At 49.4% G+C, this 19,533-nt stretch overlaps 1 protein-coding gene across 1 annotated transcript in view; it reads left to right on the forward strand.

Moving 5' to 3' along the window:
* Nucleotides 1-19,533, forward strand: part of DYSF (dysferlin) — a 208,483-nt gene that overhangs the window by 56,251 nt on the left and 132,699 nt on the right. Inside the window, exons 11-15 of the mRNA XM_034657277.1 lie at nucleotides 1,443-1,473; nucleotides 2,040-2,155; nucleotides 9,103-9,267; nucleotides 17,972-18,040; nucleotides 18,171-18,214. Of these exons, the coding sequence (XP_034513168.1) occupies nucleotides 1,443-1,473; nucleotides 2,040-2,155; nucleotides 9,103-9,267; nucleotides 17,972-18,040; nucleotides 18,171-18,214 (425 nt within the window). The remainder of the gene's footprint in view (nucleotides 1-1,442; nucleotides 1,474-2,039; nucleotides 2,156-9,102; nucleotides 9,268-17,971; nucleotides 18,041-18,170; nucleotides 18,215-19,533) is intronic.

The raw sequence follows: 19,533 nt of genomic DNA on the forward strand, positions 1-19,533 counted from the left end.
TTGTTCTCAGGATAACGAGTCCTCAAGGCAGACGACTGACAGCGCCCTGGGCCACACGCCATTCATCCTGGAGACCTGGGAATTGGGTTGACCATCAGTGTTAGCTAACTGACTTTCTCTGGAGGAAAAAACACAAAAGCTTGCATTTTTGTGATGAGGGTTGTTTTACAACGTGGAGCCAGGCCTCTGCCAAAAGCAGGCCCCTTCCTTCCCACAGAAAAAGCAGAGAAAGCACTTACATTTACAAGGTTTCTAAGGTAAAGGACCCGACAGACAGGGCGGAGAGGAAAATCCCTTCCCTTATGTCCAACGGGGAATTGAGCCTCTTACTTCTGATTCATATTTGTCCTTACAACTGGGCAGGCAGTGCAATTGGCGGTTAGGCAGCCCTCCTCCTAATCGGACCAGCGTGACAGTGGTGCTCTGCGCCCTGCATGCACCCTCACTCTGGCTTGGGAGTGGGGACCAGACGTGGAGTCCAAGGGGATGAGGGTGCGACACAGGGGAGATGGGGGAGCCTGCTCCCCGCCCCCCCATTTGTCCAGACAGTGCAGAAGTGAAGAGTGCACTTTGGAGAACCACGGACTGACGAGCGCTCAGCTCACAGGGAGGCATCAGCAGGGCTCAGAAAGCAAAGGCAGCTAGGAGTGGAGACCTTCAGGAATGCAGTTCTCACTGATTTTCTCATTTTCGAATCTTTAGGCAATGATCAAATGGAAAGAAGGGGTACAGGCTTATTTTAACCTCCCCTTGCTATCCAAATAAACTATGGCCTCTTCTCTGGGAAGTAGTCACAAGATAGAAAACAAAGTCAATTTTCCTGGAGAAGCAGTTTTAAAAAGAGTGGGATCGAACCTGGGTCATTCTGTAATAAATGGGGTTCTATGTCTTGAGTCTCTGATCTTTGAAGCATGCTCTTGGTCTGAGAACCCAGAGGTGAAGGTAAAAAATTATTTTCTTTTTTTCTCATTATAAAAGTAATCCATGATCAAAAAGAATTTTTTAGAGCAGTTATAGATTCATAGCAAACTCGAGTGGGAAGTACAGAGTTCTCCTGCGCCTCCAGCTGCCCCATGCACAACCTCCCTGACCATCAATGTCCCGCTGATCTATGAATTCTTATAGAAAATTATAAAATACAGGAAAGAAAAAATAAAAAAATAAAATAAATCTACCACCTTAATCTACCAGCCAGAGAGAGCACTGTTACTATTTTGTTGTGTTTGTTTTGCTCTTTCTTCCCTATGCACAGATAAACCTTACCAAACTTTGATCAACATGGACTCTGCTCTTTTTTCCATGTAATGTCAGCTGATAAGCATTTCCCCATGTCTCCAGATGATCTTCAAAGCATGATTTTTAATGTGATGGCATAATGTACCATAATTCATTTAACGCTCGAAGGGCAAGCGTTTGACTTGTGTTTCTCGGTTTGATTTCAGATGGATGTGGGTACCATCTACAGAGAGCCCCGTGAGTCACGTCCTCATCACTTTGGTCATATCCTTGCATTTTGGCTCTGGAGGCTGTTGGGGACAGCCATTTGGGACGATCACCTTTTTTCCTTGGGGGTTTTAGAATTTAGAGATAGAGTCTGATCCTGGAGATGAGAGCTGCAGGCTTCCATCTTCCAACTAAACCAGGCCCTCAGGGAGATCAAATCTTCACCTGGGCCTCGGCTGGCCCAGTCAGAGATGGTAAATCTGGAAGGCCCCAAGCAAGGGTTGTTGAAAACGAGGTCCCTTCTGACAAGGACGGGCCATTTCGATAATAAGCTTGGATTTCTTCACACCCTGGCTGGTCTGGGCACTTCCTGAGAGGGAAGTAAGTGGCCTGGGGTCTGACTTTGGCAGCCTCTTCTTGGTGTTTCTGTTGACATTTCTGACATGGGCCCACATGAACACTCAATGTCTGTCCCCCGTGTCCCTGTGAATAAATCCCTCATCTCACCCACATGTGGTTGGCCCCAGGCTCTGGATGTGGTTGCAGACTTGGGTCCTTCCAATTCTGCCATTGCCAATGTGTGTTGTCTCTCTTAGGACACGCCTATCTGAGGAAATGGCTTCTCCTCTCGGACCCTGACGATTTCTCTGCTGGGGCCAGAGGTTACCTGAAAGCAAGCCTCTGTGTGCTGGGGCCCGGCGATGAAGCGCCTGTGAGTACCTTGGGCCCTCCTCACATCTCTATCTGGCAGGAGAGGACCAGACAAACAAACAAAAACACAACTTTAGTTTTTCTGATTTTAAAAATACATGAGATGTGTTAGAAATGTAGAGAACGTGCAAAAGTGTCAATAAAAAGTGAATCACTCATAGTTTCCACAACTCAGAGACAGCTGGGATTCATACGTTGTTGCATATCCCCCCAAAAGGATGCACATGTGTATTTTTCTATTTTTTTTTTTAAAGATTTATTTATTGGGGCACCTGAGTGGCTCAGTTGGTTAAGCATCTGCTTTCGGCTCAGGTCATGATTTCAGGGTCCTGGGATCGAACCCCGGGGAGGGGCAGAGGGAGAGAGAATCTCAAGCCTACTCCGCATGAGCATGGAACCCGAGGCAGGGCTTGATCTCAAAACCCTGAGATCACGGCCTGGGCCAAAATCAAGAGTCGGACGCTTAACCAACTGAGCCACACAGGTGCCCCATCTATTTTTTTATTGCTTTTTAAAATTGAGATATAATTGACATATAACATGATATTAGTTTCAGGCATATGATGTAACGATTCATTATTTGTAAAATTGTGAAGTGATCATCATGGTAAGTCTAGTTAACACCCATCGCCTTATGTAGTTTCAAAACTTTTAAGATCTCTTCTCTCAGTAACTTTCAAACACGCCCTGGAGTATTATTAACTAGAGTCCCCACGCTGTGCATTACATCCTCATGACTGACTTATCTGATAACTGGAAGTTTGTACACGTCGACCGCCTTCCTCTACTCCCCTCTCCCCGCCTTTGGCAACCACCAATCTGTTGTATATTGTTCTGAATTTTATCGCCAAAGAGTATACCACTGTCATCTTTACACACCAGTGAGTCAAGTTCAAGTTGGAGAGGGGAAGAATGAGGAAGGCGTGCAGACTTGGGGACGTGTTAGCATCTTTGTCTGTTTGGCAAGAAGAGAGAAGGTTGGGAATAGCCGTGGGAGAGGAATGAAGGGTTAATTCCAGGTGAATGGAAGGATTTCCGAGCAGACCTGAGAGCACCCGCTCCGGTTGGCAGCTCGGGGGTAGAGCCTCATGCTACTCAGTGGCCAGGAAGCAGGCTGGCGGATGGCAGAGGTGTCGGGCGTGGGCAGGCAGGACGAGCCAAAGCACAGGGCCGAGGTAGCCTGGGCATTGGGGCTTGGCTGGTGATGCCCGGTGGGGAGGGTGCAGGAGTTCAAGGCTTAGAGCCGGTGAGGAGGACGGAGAATAGGGAAGGGCTAGGGAACGCACATTTATTGAGCACCTGCTGTGTGCCAGGCTGTGTTGAGAGCCCCTCTCTTTGTGAGTGGGAGGTTGGAGGAGGCAGACAGTTTGCAAGCTGGGTTTCAGTGGTCAAGGTTTTGCTAGAGGAAAGGCTCTGAGTGGCTGGAGGTTCCAGATGTGGCCATGCCTCCAGCAGCTGAAGGGGGGAGATGAAGGAGCTGCAGGTGGAGGAAGGGAAATGTGTTGGTGAGTGACTTGACCACGTGGATGTTGATTATCTTATGGGAGAACTGGAAATCAAATAGGCAAGTGGTGAGGCAGGCACTGAAGTCCTGAAGGAAAGGTGAGCACGTGTTCTCGGCTTGGTGGATGGTGTNGAACACTCAATGTCTGTCCCCCGTGTCCCTGTGAATAAATCCCTCATCTCACCCACATGTGGTTGGCCCCAGGCTCTGGATGTGGTTGCAGACTTGGGTCCTTCCAATTCTGCCATTGCCAATGTGTGTTGTCTCTCTTAGGACACGCCTATCTGAGGAAATGGCTTCTCCTCTCGGACCCTGACGATTTCTCTGCTGGGGCCAGAGGTTACCTGAAAGCAAGCCTCTGTGTGCTGGGGCCCGGCGATGAAGCGCCTGTGAGTACCTTGGGCCCTCCTCACATCTCTATCTGGCAGGAGAGGACCAGACAAACAAACAAAAACACAACTTTAGTTTTTCTGATTTTAAAAATACATGAGATGTGTTAGAAATGTAGAGAACGTGCAAAAGTGTCAATAAAAAGTGAATCACTCATAGTTTCCACAACTCAGAGACAGCTGGGATTCATACGTTGTTGCATATCCCCCCAAAAGGATGCACATGTGTATTTTTCTATTTTTTTTTTTAAATATTTATTTATTGGGGCACCTGAGTGGCTCAGTTGGTTAAGCATCTGCTTTCGGCTCAGGTCATGATTTCAGGGTCCTGGGATCGAACCCCGCATCGGGCTCCCTGCTCAGTGGGCAGTCTGCTTCTCCCTCTGTGCTCTCTCTCTCAAATAAATAAATATTTTTTAAAGATTTTATTTATTTATTTATTTGAGAAAAATATTTATTTATTTGAGAGAGAGAGTACACACAAGTGGGAGGGGCAGAGGGAGAGAGAATCTCAAGCCTACTCCGCATGAGCATGGAACCCGAGGCAGGGCTTGATCTCAAAACCCTGAGATCACGGCCTGGGCCAAAATCAAGAGTCGGACGCTTAACCAACTGAGCCACACAGGTGCCCCATCTATTTTTTTATTGCTTTTTAAAATTGAGATATAATTGACATATAACATGATATTAGTTTCAGGCATATGATGTAACGATTCATTATTTGTAAAATTGTGAAGTGATCATCATGGTAAGTCTAGTTAACACCCATCGCCTTATGTAGTTTCAAAACTTTTAAGATCTCTTCTCTCAGTAACTTTCAAACACGCCCTGGAGTATTATTAACTAGAGTCCCCACGCTGTGCATTACATCCTCATGACTGACTTATCTGATAACTGGAAGTTTGTACACGTCGACCGCCTTCCTCTACTCCCCTCTCCCCGCCTTTGGCAACCACCAATCTGTTGTATATTGTTCTGAATTTTATCGCCAAAGAGTATACCANTTTCAAAACTTTTAAGATCTCTTCCCTCAAACTTTCAAACACGCCCTGGAGTATTATTAACTAGAGTCCCCACGCTGTGCATTACATCCTCATGACTGACTTATCTGATAACTGGAAGTCTGTACACGTCGACCGCCTTCCTCTACTCCCCTCTCCCCGCCTTTGGCAACCACCAATCTGTTGTATATTGTTCTGAATTTTATCGCCAAAGAGTATACCACTGTCATCTTTACACACCAGTAAGTCAAGTTCAAGTTGGAGAGGGGAAGAATGAGGAAGGCGTGCAGACTTGGGGACGTGTTAGCATCTTTGTCTGTTTGGCAAGAAGAGAGAAGGTTGGGAATAGCCGTGGGAGAGGAATGAAGGGTTAATTCCAGGTGAATGGAAGGATTTCCGAGCAGACCTGAGAGCACCCGCTCCGGTTGGCAGCTCGGGGGTAGAGCCTCATGCTACTCAGTGGCCAGGAAGCAGGCTGGCGGATGGCAGAGGTGTCGGGCGTGGGCAGGCAGGACGAGCCAAAGCACAGGGCCGAGGTAGCCTGGGCATTGGGGCTTGGCTGGTGATGCCCGGTGGGGAGGGTGCAGGAGTTCAAGGCTTAGAGCCGGTGAGGAGGACGGAGAATAGGGAAGGGCTAGGGAACGCACATTTATTGAGCACCTGCTGTGTGCCAGGCTGTGTTGAGAGCCCCGCTCTGTGTGAGTGGGAGGTTGGAGAAGGCAGACAGTTTGCAAGCTGGGTTTCAGTGGTCAAGGTTTTGCTAGAGGAAAGGCTCTGAGTGGCTGGAGGTTCCAGATGTGGCCATGCCTCCAGCAGCTGAAGGGGGGAGATGAAGGAGCTGCAGGTGGAGGAAGGGAAATGTGTTGGTGAGTGACTTGACCACGTGGATGTTGATTATCTTATGGGAGAACTGGAAATCAAATAGGCAAGTGGTGAGGCAGGCACTGAAGTCCTGAAGGAAAGGTGAGCACGTGTTCTCGGCTTGGTGGATGGTGTCAGTGAGAATGAGGGGAGAGAGTGGCACATATGGGTGATGGCTACTTCCAGATAAAAGACATGGTGGAGTAATGGTGGGTGTGGGTGCAAGGTGTGGCCTTCTCTTCCCAGCCTGGGATCACCAAGAGGAGAGGGAGAGGCAAGAGTGGGGAAAGCGGATCTTTGGGGGAAGAGTGGTGGGAGGCAGACCGCAAGTTCTATGGTGATGTCAGGAATAGGAGTTGGCTGAGGACAAGGGCTCAGGAAGCCACAGTGGAGAAGTTAGGGGATGGAGAGCCCAGGATTCTGTGCTGTGCAGGGGGCTGGTGAAGCTCCAGTGGACAAGCCCGACCCAAGGCACCTGTCCCTCTCTCTCATCTCATATAGTCCCATCCTGACCTTTGGTAGCATGTCTTTCCAGACATTGTGCCATCTTGCTTCTTCTCGTGGCATCTCTGAGCCTATTACCCTTTTCTAAAACATTTCTTTCTCTTCTTCCTATTAATTGGAACCTTGCTTTTTCCTGATGAAGTCACTTCTTTTGAAACTAACTCAGACAGAAGCCACTACTTTCTGCTCCGACTCTCCATGGGTTCTGGAATGGGAGGAGCAGCCATCTTTGGTTTCCCACTGCAGACTCCTGGCCAGCAGCTCTTCCCAATTTCAGCACTGCCTCCTCCTTTGATTAAAGGCTGCTCTGCTGGTTGTTTCTCGCTCTTCTGGGCTGTTACCTACCCCTGGCACAGGCAGAGCTGGTCCAGAAGCATCCCTGCTTGCAGATTCTCATCTTTGCCATTGTCCTGAGGTAGGAGCCACCTCAGCCACATCAGCCACTGACATCTGATTTTATTTCCTTTGAGACCCTGAGCTCAGAAATCCTTCTCTCCACCACTCTATGCCTTTTTCCTCCCTCACCCCTGTTGAATGACAGTCCTTCCTCCCTGGCATTACAGCCCCCCAGTCCCTGTTGGTTTTCCCAATCCCCTTAGTGCCCTCCTGCCACGCTCTCCCCTCCCCCAGCCTGGACCCCATCCTCCATCACAACTCTCACCATGTGCTTCCTGGCCCCATAGTAGGGGTCTCCTGCCACACCTCATGACCCCACCATCCCCCACTGTCTCCACCACTCCTTGGTCAGTTTTGGTGGCAGAAGTCGTTTGAAGGTGCTGGCGAGATGAACATGGGTGCTATCAGCCTCTTCTTTTACTTGGGTGTGGTTTACTCCTTGCCCCATTTGCCACAGTGACTGTTTCCAAACTTTGCTGTCTTTCCTAAGCCTCAACCTCTGCCTTCTGAGAGAAGCAGAGCTGCACAGTGGGGAGTGATGTGAGCTCCTGGAGCTCTGGAGGTCCTCATCCCTCACTTCATTTGTCTTCCCTCCCTTCCCCATCTTCCTGCCTCCTTTGCCTTGTGCTCAAGTCCTCCGCCATCTTGTTCTCCCTGCTCTTCCAGGTGTCTTCTCTTCTGCCCTTAGATCTGTACCAGGCTCAAGATTTCCCTACCTTCAGACACCCTCACCCACTTCACTCATTTCTCCCCACCCCTTTTCTTCAAGCAGCTTGCAGCCTGCTTCCAGTCATGACCAGGTTCGTCAAGGAGCATGCTGGCTTGCTCTTCTCTACTCCCCTACCAGCTGCTCATTCCTCCTCATCTTCACGAGGATTCCCGCCACCTTCCTTTCCTGAAACCACGTGCCGGAGGCTCACCATTGCCAACCTCCTGGGGCTCTTCTTTGCTACTAATTTGCTCTGTTCCTCCACAGCCATTGATTCCAGAGCCCATGACTTATTTCAAACTCTTTTCTCCCTCAGCATTGGTGAGTTTCCTGATTCTTTGTCTCTCTCCCTCTCTCTTTTTAAATATGGATCCTTCAATTCAGTGGCTCAATAAAATTCCCTTGCTTGGCCTCTTTGCTTGACCCTCACTTTTGAGGATCCCATCTCTGTCCACGTGAGACTCCTAAATTGCTCCTCTCCAGCTTGGATCTTCAGAACTCCAGACACTCAGTTTCAGTTGCTTTGTAATAAAGCCACATGAACATGTCCCTTAGGCCCTTCTAACTTAACATATGAAAACCCAGGATCAGCTGCTGTGCGCTCCTCATAACTGATCCCATCCTGTGTTAGTGACATCTTTGGAAATGGCACCGTCATCCACTCAGTCTCCCAAGCCAGAGAAGCCTGATTTCATTCCTCACCCCTCAGTCCCATGTCCGTCAGTCCATATGCAAGTAGTCGGTCAGTCTTGTTGGCATGACCACCTCAGAGCATGCTTCTGTCTCCCATCCCAAGACCAGAGTCCAAGTTCACTCTCCCCTCACATCTCCCCTGGGCCCCGTGTGAATTAAGATATGGGTTCAGCTGCTGTAACAAAGGTACCCTGAATAATAGGCGTTAAGGAAGATAGAAGTATGTTTCTGTCCCTCATAAATGCCTGGGTAGGCAGTCCAGAGCTGGCATGGTGTCCTCACAATGACCAGAGACCCAGGCTCCTGGTCTTAGCCCCCTTGTCTTCATGAGGCTTCCATCTCATGGTTCAAGATGGTTGCTCTGGTTCCCATCTCTGGGTCTGTATTCCAGCCAGTGGAATTGCGTAAAGGTGGGCTTTTGCTGTGAGATGGTGAGCTCCATGGGGTGCAGGACCTCTGTCTGTCTTGTTCACTGCTGCATCCCTCCCCCTTCAGCACAACCCCAATCGTCACTCACTGACACGGAATACTTGTTGAGTGAACGAACACATGTTATTGACGACAGGCCAGCTTAGACCTGTCACTTCTGTGCTCTTGTTAATGGGTAGAGCAGGGAGGAGACCAAGGTTCTTGAATGCTCGCCACATGCATTTACGCATTATTGAAGTTGATTTGCCCAGCAGTCTGCAAGTTCGGTGTTACTCTTTCCACTGTTCAGTTAGGAAGCAGAGTCTCGGGGTGGGGTGGGGGAACCTGCCTGAGATCACACATTAGTAAGCAGCAGGACGAGATCTACTTTTCTTCAAAATGCACCATTTAAGGGTGTTGGTTGAAGAAGGGAAAATATTTGTGCTCACGAACTCTTGAGGAATCATATTTGGTTGCTTGTAGCTGGAGAGAAAGGACCCCTCTGAAGACAAGGAGGACATCGAAAACAATCTGCTCAGGCCAACTGGCGTGGCCCTTCGAGGGGCCCACTTCTGCCTGAAGGTCTTCAGAGCTGAGGACTTACCACAGAGTGAGTTTGGCATCCTCCTTGGGTTGGAGGCCCACGATTGAGATTGGGAGCGGGGCCTCTGGGCTGGGGAAGAAGTTACTAGATGGTGGAAGGGCTCAGTGTCTCCACAGATGAAAAACATCCATCCGCTTGGTGAGCCATCATGCCAGTTTGCCTGGGACTGTCCCCGTTTCAGCACCGACAGTCCCCCATCCTGGGAGACACCTCCATCCCTGACCAAGTGGGGCAATGGATCGCTCTAGGTGTGGCCATGTCTTCATCTTCCCAAGAGGGACTGGGTGGCCCCTGCCTGGTTTCTCCCAGTGACTGTCCTGCACCGGCCCCACCTTGTGGGCTCGTAAATGCTGGGGGAATTATCCTAAATATTTTAGAGCCATGGGTGTCAATCCAGGCCGCACATTAGAACCACCCGGGGACCTTTAAAGGTGTACAGATGCCGGGGCCCCTCCCTCAGTGTTTCACATTGACTGGGTTTGGAGTAGGGCTCACACATGGGTCGTTTTTAAAGGGTGAGCCCCTGTTTTGAAGCATATATTAGCCTAATCAAGTGTTTCTGTCCATAGCAGAGTCAGTGAGAGCGTTTGCAGCTTAGGTCCCTGTTTATAAGTATTGCATAAAGCTAATTATTTGAGGTTTTGCTCAGCCCTTTGACTAATGACTCAATAAAAGGAATGCATTCCTTCTGTACAGGCTTAATTGTACCCAAATCACGGGGAAAACCTTTAACAAAGTAATGGTNTTCTGTACAGGCTTAATTGTACCCAAATCACGGGGAAAACCTTTAACAAAGTATTAAATGGGCATTAAAATACATGCTTAATAACATTCTTCATTTATTTGTTGAAACTATGAAGAAGGGAGGTTGGCAAGCTCCCACAGGAGGCTGGTGTAATAGAAATGTTTGCTTTGTCAAGACGAATGTGCTTTATATTTAATTCTTGCAATCTTTTTAAATCTAGATAAAATGAAATAGGTGGGTAAATAGGATATAAATATTTGCTAATTGTTGTTATCTGTTGTATTCATGTAGATAGCAGCTGGTATATAATCTATAACTGTCCCCTCCTCTCATTCCTATACACATAGATATCTATACATGCCATAAGTACACATATGCACATATCCATCTATCTGTATACACATTTATACATAATTTGACTAATTCAGTAAAATATTCTTTTGGAGCAGCATAGACTAAAAATTCTTTTTTTTCTTTTTTTTTTAAGATTTTATTTATTCATTTGACAGAGAGAGAGAGAGAGAGAGAGAGAGCACAAGCAGGGGGACTGGGAGAGGAAGAAGCAGGCTCCCTGCTGAACAGGGAGCCCGATGCGGGTCGGGATCCCAGGACCCCAGGATCATGACCTGAGCCGAAGGCATATGCTTAACCTTAATTTTTAGCTGCTGCTAAAAATTCTTAAAAAAAAATAAAAATAAAAGCAGACTTGATTTATTGGTTCACATCAGGTCGATCACTGTGCTAATGGACATTAAGGAAATGTCAAATAGGCACTAATGATGGAATATTATTATAACACCTTCCAGTCCTTTTCTGGATTGTTAACTGCCCTTAGTGATGTAGATTGCTAATCAATCAATCCATCAGTCGTGTGGTGGACCTGTTCAGAAAGTCCTTGAGAGCAGGGGCCCGTGAACACAGCTGTTTGGGCAGTGCCCTCAGGGGCTGCTGTTTGGGGAGTCCCCAGGCTGAGGGGTGCCACAGTGTCTCTCTCAGGGAGTCCCAAGCTGGTCTGGAGACAGGTAGGTGGAAAGGGGGGGGGGGTGGGAGGGGGACGAACGGTGAGACCCTCCCGCAGGCCTGGCTCTTCGGTGTTGCCATGCACACACACGTGGATGGGTCTGCTTGGGGTACCTGGGACAGACACATAGGTGAGAGACACGGGGAGGACAGACAGTGGACAGATAGAAGAGTGTTTGGGGGAAAATTAAGCACTAGCATGGAAACCAGATGTGAAGGCATAAAGATAGGGAAACTTAAAAAAAGTGATAGAAGCATAATCATTTTAAAGCAGTTGTGGCAGAAGTTGAGTGGAGAAAGTCCACCCCGTGGGGGCCCTAGGGATGACTCATGCCTCTCTTCCTTGCAGCCTGTCTTCTGCCCAGAGGGGGCTGCTGCTGTGGGTCCTGTGGGCCCCCTCCCTCCAGCCCACCCCAGGCAGGCCCTCCCCAGCCTCCTCTGCCCCTCAGACAGGCTCTCCCTGGCTTCATTCTTCAGCCTTACCCCTCCACAGAGGACACCCACAGCTGTTTCACTCTGACCCCCCTTCAGCCCCACACCTCCCCAGTCCTCTGTACATCTCTGTCTGCTGCCCTTGGGCCCTGCAGAACGTGGCCTGCCTTGATTCTTCCCTTTTTTGACCTCCTTACATCAAACATGCCACCCCTGCTTTTGATTTCAAACATGTCCCAAGGCCCTTCCCTCTCCTCCACCCACTGTCATCTCTTCCCAAGACCACACAGCAGCCTTGGGTTCATTCTCTTCTCTGGGTTCTCTCCATAAAAGGCCCCAGAATAATTAGCCTAAAACCACTTTGTTTGTACAACGAAGTTCAAACCGCATAATCCAGCTGACCAGGCCCTGCACTGCTGAACTTTCTCGCCGCATCTCCCAGGGCCGAAGTCCGCTCTTAGGGCATTTGTGCGAGTGAGAAAATGGCGCCCCCTGCCGGGAACATGCAGCTCTGCAGCCCCGGCTCGGAGCGCTGGGTTGGGCGGGGTTTCAGCCACAGGGGCTCCCTCCCCGCACCCTTGGGTGCAGACAAACTGCACAGCTCCCAGGGCGGCCTTGTGTCTTGTCTGCCCTGCCTCTTCTTTCCCTTCGTGGTCACCCCTCTAGCCTTTGCCCGTGCCTGTGCCCTCCCTGCCCGCTCCCCACAAAGTCCAGCATCTTTCAGTGTCCAGCTTCCCTATCCCCACGGGATCGGGGCCCGAGTTCAGTTCTCAGCGCTCCACGGTGTCCTAGGCCCTCTTTTAGCCGGTTTCCCATTCCATTCCGGTAGTTGTTAGCATCTGTTTCTCCGACTTGTGGGCAAGAACCCGATCTTATTTAGTCCATTAACCTCAAAGCAGAGACTGTGGTGGAAATGGTGGGAAAATGACAGATCAGGTGGGCGCAGACTGTCCACCCCCCCACTCCGCCGCTTCCAGAACTCCCTGGGGTGGAAGTGGGGGGCTCTGAGATGTGTCCGGACTGCAGGGAGTTGGCAAGGGTGGGGTCAGGGCCCTCTGAGGTTGTGCCAACCTTGAGGAGAGCTCCACCTGCCGCAGAACCAGGGCTGGGAAAATTGAGTCAAATGGCTTGCAGGTTGATAGGAAAATTGGAACTAGGCAGGGCAGAAAGGCTGAGAATCTGAGTTGGGTACCTCAGGGTGGGCACCCGGCAGTCTGCTCCCCCTTCGCTCCCCAGGCAGAGGTGGGGAGGGGAAGACAACCCGCAGGTGTTATAGGACGATTGAAGAGAAGTTTCAAAAACCTGCAAGAAACGCTAAAAGCTGAGGGTGGTGATGGAGGGGAGGGGTGGGTTCCCATTCACAGAGCACTGTGCAATTTTCCTTTCACTTAATCTGTTCTTAGATTCATTTTGAAAAGGAGCTGCATCTGCCAGCCGGTCCCACCAACAAAGGCCGGCCCTGAGGTGGGGGTGGGGCGAAGGAGAGGGGGGTGTCTTGTCTGATGCCCAGACTCACTCCCCACCTTTTGTTTCTTTTCTTATTGTATTACTGATACACATGTTCACTAAGACATTTTGAAAATTACAGAAAAAAGTAAATAAAATTACCCATAACGCACCATACAAAGTTTATTTTTGGTGCCTGTCTTTCCGGTTTTTCCCGTGTGTAGTTAATAGACTTTTTTTTCCGACTCTTCCTTTTGAATATTTTAAAGCATCAAGAAAAGTTACAAGAGGTATTCAGTGAACACACTGCCCACTGGTATGACCCCCACTTAGATGAAGCAACTGCTAACATTTTGTTGCATTTACTTTCTATATATAGATACTTGGTTTTTTTTCTGGCTGAATCATTTGAAACCTAGTTGCAGACTTTATTCCTAAAGGCTTCAGCAGGCATTCTGAGAAAAAGAAAATTCTTTGTAACTTCAGTAACATTATCACACTTATGAGATTAACAGTCATTCCCTAATAGTGGCAGAATCCGGCTCATATAAATTTTCTCTGGTTATCCCCAAAATGTCCTTTGGAGATGGCTTGATTTTGTGCTCATCTAAGACCCAACTAGAATTCATACTCTGCCTTGGGTCCTTAGGCCTCTTCAGTCTCTTCTGTAACAGCCGTTCCTGACCATCCCCACCCACCCCAACAATTTTTCTCGCCCCTTGACTTTTTGAAGTGCCCAGGCCATTTGTCCATGTAAACTGGAAATCAGTTCTTGAGACCAGATTAGCTTCAGATTCAGTATTCGGCAAAAATGTGTCGTAGGTGATGTGTGTGTCCTGTTGCATCACAACAGGANGTTGCATCACAGCAGTGTGAGGCTGTCCCACCGCCGGCGATGATTATCTGATCATTGGCTTAAGATGGTGTCTCCAGATCTTTCTCTTGTCAAACTGCACGCTCCCTTTTGTACTTCGCCAGGTATCTCTGGGTGGTATTTTGGCGCTGTGTGCATATCTTGTTTCTGAGCAACTTCTTCCCTAATGGTCTATGCAGCCATTGACCTCCTTGCCTCAATACGTCATTTACTTGGGGTTGCAAAGTGGTGATTTTCTCATTATCATTCCTTCTCTCTTTATAAGTTGTTTTCTGGAAAGAAGAACTTTCCTCCCCCTTAGTCCCTTTGCGTATTACTAGGGGCCGCAATACTTTTTATTAATTCAGTGTGTTAAAGTCAGTCATTACTGTGTTGGATGTATGAACTGAAGTTGGCCCCTGAGGGCCCCTTCAAGATGGCGCCTCCATCCGGAGCCTATTTCAGGATCTCAGTGAAAATGTATGTGGAGAGGTAACTTGGATCTTAAACTCTCTCACACTGACGTGTAAATGCTCATTGTGGGTCCTCACCCAAGTGCAGGTCCTCACTCAAGTGCGAGGTCCTCACCTAAGTGCAGTGTTAGTTTGGGCTTGGCATTGGGGTCTGATGCCCTGTATCTAGCTTCAGGAGGGATTGTAACAGAAGCAATGAAGGCGAGAAGGAAGAGGGAAGGTGTGGCTGGACAGGCTTGTGGGACACTTCCTCCAAAGACTGGGATTAATTTCCCAATTTCACAGGTAGGGAAATCATGTCTCAAAATTGTTTTTATTTTTTATTTCACATTCCCCAAAGTGGTAGGGTGTTTTGATGGTGGGGAGAACCAACATGACGTGCCTTCAAATTTAATGGCTTTTCTGGGAGCCAAGTCTCAGAGCTCCAGGGCTCCTGGCTGCTCCTGGGTCCTCAAAGGCACCTTGATCTCCCAAGGTCTTCTGTTCTGAGATGCCCTTGGCTGGCCCTGGGAGTTTTTCTAGGTAGGTGCAAATGTCTATGGGAGGAGATGGAGCTAGGGGACCTGGCCAAAGCAAGGGACTATGTAAAGCTGATTGGTGACTGGGCTTCTGCAAGTAGCTACACCCTCCCCCTCCCATTTTCCCCCTAGAAGGAAGGGGCTTATTGTGACAGAGGCAATTGAGCCCCTCCCTTCTGAAGGCTTCAACCTGTTAGACTTCTCTGGTGGTCCCTGGATCTTTGTGTCACCCTCTCTCTTCTCCAGCAACCCTTCCTGCTTGTCTCATTCTGCCTGTCCCTCTCCCTCAGCCTGCCTGCATGTCACTTTTTCTCACTACAACCTAATCTGGAGTCCTGGGGTTTTGTCCTCCCTGTGCCCACCCACCCCAGCCTGGTCCTCATTGCACTTCCTCTCATGGACACTTGGTGGCACTATTATCCAAGATGTGAACCATACCTGATTTTACACACACACACACACACACACACACACACACACACACGCACACACTTCTTGGTGAGAGGGAAGGGAGAGGTGGGGAGAGGATGGGAGACTTTAAAGCAACTTTTTTTCTGAATGCAAGAAGAAAACCTATAGATTATTAAAAAATGGAAAAAAAATCAGAGAAAATCAAGGAAAATGAAAAAAAAAAAAACCACCTAACCATATTTCTGTATCCCACATCACTGTGGAGATAACTACACTGTTAACATTCATGTCTATTTCCTAGTGTATGTTTTTCTCTCTACTGCTTTCCACTCCCAACCCTCCCCTCTCCCCACTGGAAAAAAATTGGATTCAGATTAAGTTGGTTTTCGTTATTTGTGGATTCTATATTTGCAAATTCACCTACTTGCTATAATTTATTTGTAATCCTAGAATTAATACCCATGGCACTTTCATGATCATTTGCCGACTGTGCGGAATGACTGACGCACGTTATCACTAAGTTAGACAAGTGTGAGTCTGCCTTTTTGTTTGGGTTGTCATCCTGTAAAGAAGTGTCCTTTTCTTGGTCTCCCCGGTGTCATGTTTTTCACATTTCGGTGCTTTTTATGTGTGTTTTGCTGTTTAAAATGGCCCCCTAGAGTGTGCTGAAGGGCTGTCTGGTGTTCCTCTGTGCAGAAAGGCCGGGATGTGCCTTAGGAGAGAGGATGTCAGATGACCTTCATTGAGGCATGAGTTACAGTGCTGCTGACCTCGAGTTCAGTGTTAATGAATCAACGGTGTATATTAAATAAGATATCCTTGACCAGAAACACTCATGACACAAGGTTATGTATTGACTATTTAACGAAAGTGTTGTGACAGAGGCTCGTAGGAACTTAACCCTGAAATGCCCTCAGAGCAATGGTTTAATATTCAAGAATTCAGTGTTCTTGGTGATCTGTAGAGTGTGTAACTCCCATCAGGAACAAGAATCAACTGCATTTTCTCTTCGGTAGCCCGTTTTCATAGGGCGGTATTTTCTTAGGTTATTGAACAGCCTTTGGAATAAAGTTTTGAGGCACAGCATGATGTCTTGACTTCCAGATTGCAAAATGATCACCATCAGTTTCGTTAGCATTCATCATCTCATATAGATGCAAAAAAGGAAGAAAACCATGTGTTTTCCCTTGTGATAAGAACTCTTAGGAGCTACTGTCTTAACTCTCAGATATACCTTACGTACTCTGCCATGTCGTCGTGTAGTACGTTACATCCCCAGGACTCACCTTTTTCAATTAATAATATAACTTGGACTTTCCTATCCTAGAGCAGTGGTCATTCTTTTTACAGCTGCATTGTGTGGATGGACCATCATTTATTTAATCCATCCTCTATTGGTGGGCACGTGGGTTGTTCCATATCCTCGATATTTCAAGCCGCGATGCAGTGAATAATCTCGTTACGTGTCGTTCGGCACAGATGCAAGTGTTTCTGTAGAATAAATGTCTAGAGGTGCAACTGGTAGGTCAATTTGCAATGTGAAGAGATAGTGGCCAGTTGCCCTCTGGAGGGTCGAGCTATTTTTTTCTTCCACCATATGAGCGTGCAGTTTCCCCCCAGCCTTGTCAGATTTTAGAGAAGTTTATGAATGATGCGTGAGAAATGGTATCTTGGTTTTATCTGTGTTTCTTTTCTTATGAGGGAGGTTGAGTGTCCTTTTACGTGCCTCAACCCTTTGAATCTTCGTTCACCATCTGCCCGTTGTCCCATGAGATTGTTGTTTTCTCTACTATCCTTACTCCTTTCTTTGCTGGCACACGGAGCTAATCGTGATGCCTGTCCTTGCCCCCAGCCTTTGCCTGGGCTCTTCTCGGAGGTGGGGAGGGTGGGGACAGGTGTTGGCATTGGGTGGTCCAGGGATGGAGACAAAGTCCTGGCCCCCATGGCAGCTGCATCCTCATTTGATGCAGGAACTGAAGCCCCTGATCAGATACTCATTAAATGAGATAATGCACAAAATGCCGAGCACAATGCAGGGCCCATAGGAAAGGCTCTGAAAAAGGCTGCAGGATGTGCAAACCTACCAGGATCTGTGTATCTGAAATAGTCTTTACCTGCTCTCCCTGTGGGGGTACAGGATGCCCTGGAGCTGGCTAAGGGGCGTGGCAGCTCCCTGGGGATTCCAAGCACACAAGCCACTGGTTTGGATCTAGTTTCCACCTCTGCTGGGTTTCTTGACTGTGGAAAGCCCAGTCTTAAGAGCAGGTCTGATCTGAGGCAGATTGTGGCTTATGGGGTTTGTATGTTCACGGAGTTCTCTCATTCTTAGATGCTGGTGCCCGGCTCCCAAGCCCTGGCCCTCCCGCTACCATCTCCCCTTCTCCTCCCCCCACCTCTAATCTCCCAGGGCTCAGTCTTCCACAGGGGCAGGTGGTCTGGGCTGTCTGGTAGAGGTTAGTGCCTCAGGCTGTAACAGGACCCCTGGGAAAGCCAGTCTGGACTCAGGGCCCCCACACTAAGGTCATGGCCAGATGGGAAGTGGGGGCAAGGATTTCCAGCCAGAGGTAGGAGATAAGGGTAGAAGGGCTGTGGAATTCAGGCAGTCTATCCCCCCTTTACCCCCCACACTCCCTTGCTACCCCACCCCGTACCCTCCAGGCGTGGGTCTGATTTACCATTGTGCTTTGTCTCTGCAATCCCCTGTGTCTGAGCTTTTGAGGCCCCCAGCCTCTTCCGCCCAGCCTGAAGGGTGGCCAACATGGCAGAGAACAGCCCCCAGCTGGTGAGGTGGTTCCCGAGGGAGTCTGTAGTCCCCCAGAACTCTATCCACCTGTCCTGTGTGTCTTTTAGCTCTGCAGCAAGATCCTGGAGAAGACAGCCAACCCTCAGTGGAACCAGAGCATCACGCTGCCCGCCATGGTGAGCCTTGCCCCTTCACGCCCATTCCGGGAGGCCCGGGGCTCCCGGCCTCCCCAGCATCCTGCCCATATCCTGGACTTCCCCTTCTTTAAAAGGACCCCACCCCAACACGTCTCTCTTCCCTTCTCAGTTTCCCTCCATGTGTGAAAAAATGAGGATTCGCGTCATGGACTGGTAAGTGCTGGCTCTCGGAGTCTTTGGACGTGGCTGTCTGCAGGGGTTCTTCAATTTCCCTCAGTTCAGAGCATGTGGTGGGAGAGTCGGTTTTAGGTGAGGGAGTATCCTCTGCTGGGAGGCCAGAGAAGGAGAGGGCGTGGGCTGTTCTTGGAAAGCCTACTCACAGCTTACTCACGGCCAGCTGGTACCCGAGATACCTTAGGGCAGGGGGTGCCAGGAGGGCTTCCTGGAGGGGGTGGGGTTTTGATAAGTCCAGGGTGAGGGCATTCCAGTGAGGAGAGGATCCCAAGCAAAGGCAAGGAAGCTGAAAGAGTAGAGCTGGGAGGATGGGCTGCGAACCAGTCCCCCTCGGGTTGCTAGCATGAAGTGGTGTGGGGTCACTGCAGGCTTGGAACAGGTGAAGGCCAGAGCCACATGGACATCTTAGGAAAGTGCTCTAACGCTTGCTGAGCACCTACTGTGTGCCAGTCCCCATGCCCAGCAAGTATTTCACATGTGTGACATCACGTGATCCCTAGCTCGACTCCTGGCTACTCTATAGATGAGGGAGTGACCTGTCTGAAGGGACAACTGGGAAGCAGCTGAGGCCAGGATCGAACCCAAGCCTGCTGGGAGCCTGTGTTCTTCCCCACTGGGCTGTCTGCTTCCCACCACGTTAAGGTGTGTGATCTCTCTCGCACCTGGAGGGCTGTTAGGGGTCCCACGCACAAGCTCTAGGACCTTCCATACACCAGGCTTTCCAAAAAGAGAGTTGTCCTTTCTCTGCCCTCAAAAAGTCTTGGCCGTGCGGTTCCCAGCGTGTTCTCCTTTGGTCTCTGGCCACGGCACCCCCAGCCAGGAGGGTAATGAGAGACCAGGGAAAACCCCCAGGCCACAGAGCCATTAAAGTGTGCGCCAGTTCCCCAGGCCGAGAGAAAACAGCTTGTGGGAATTAGAGAGGAAAGCGGCAGCCGGGAGGGCCAGGAGGGAGAGGCCTCTAGGGCCCTGACCGCAGGTATGTTCCGTGGGCCAGCGGTCTGGGGGAGAGCGGTGCTGTCCGTCCCCAGAGCCACCTCTGGATCTCAGATCACGGTGTGTGCGTGCACCTGAGTGTGCCGCGTGGACGGGGGCTGATTGGCTGTGGGTGTCTCTGTGTGTCCGTGCGCGTGGATGCCTGGGTGCACACGTGCACACGGGTGCGGTTGTCCCGTGTGTGGCGGCCGGGCCTTGCCCGGGGCTGTGTGAGCTGTGTCAAAGGCATCAGCATACTGTACAATCCAAACACATTACGGAATCTGGTGGTTGCATCTCTGGTTTGGGTTGAAGTGGCATTTTTA

Source organism: Ailuropoda melanoleuca, chromosome 4, assembly GCF_002007445.2.
Source record: "Ailuropoda melanoleuca isolate Jingjing chromosome 4, ASM200744v2, whole genome shotgun sequence".
In the NCBI taxonomy this organism is placed as follows: Eukaryota; Metazoa; Chordata; class Mammalia; order Carnivora; family Ursidae; genus Ailuropoda; species Ailuropoda melanoleuca.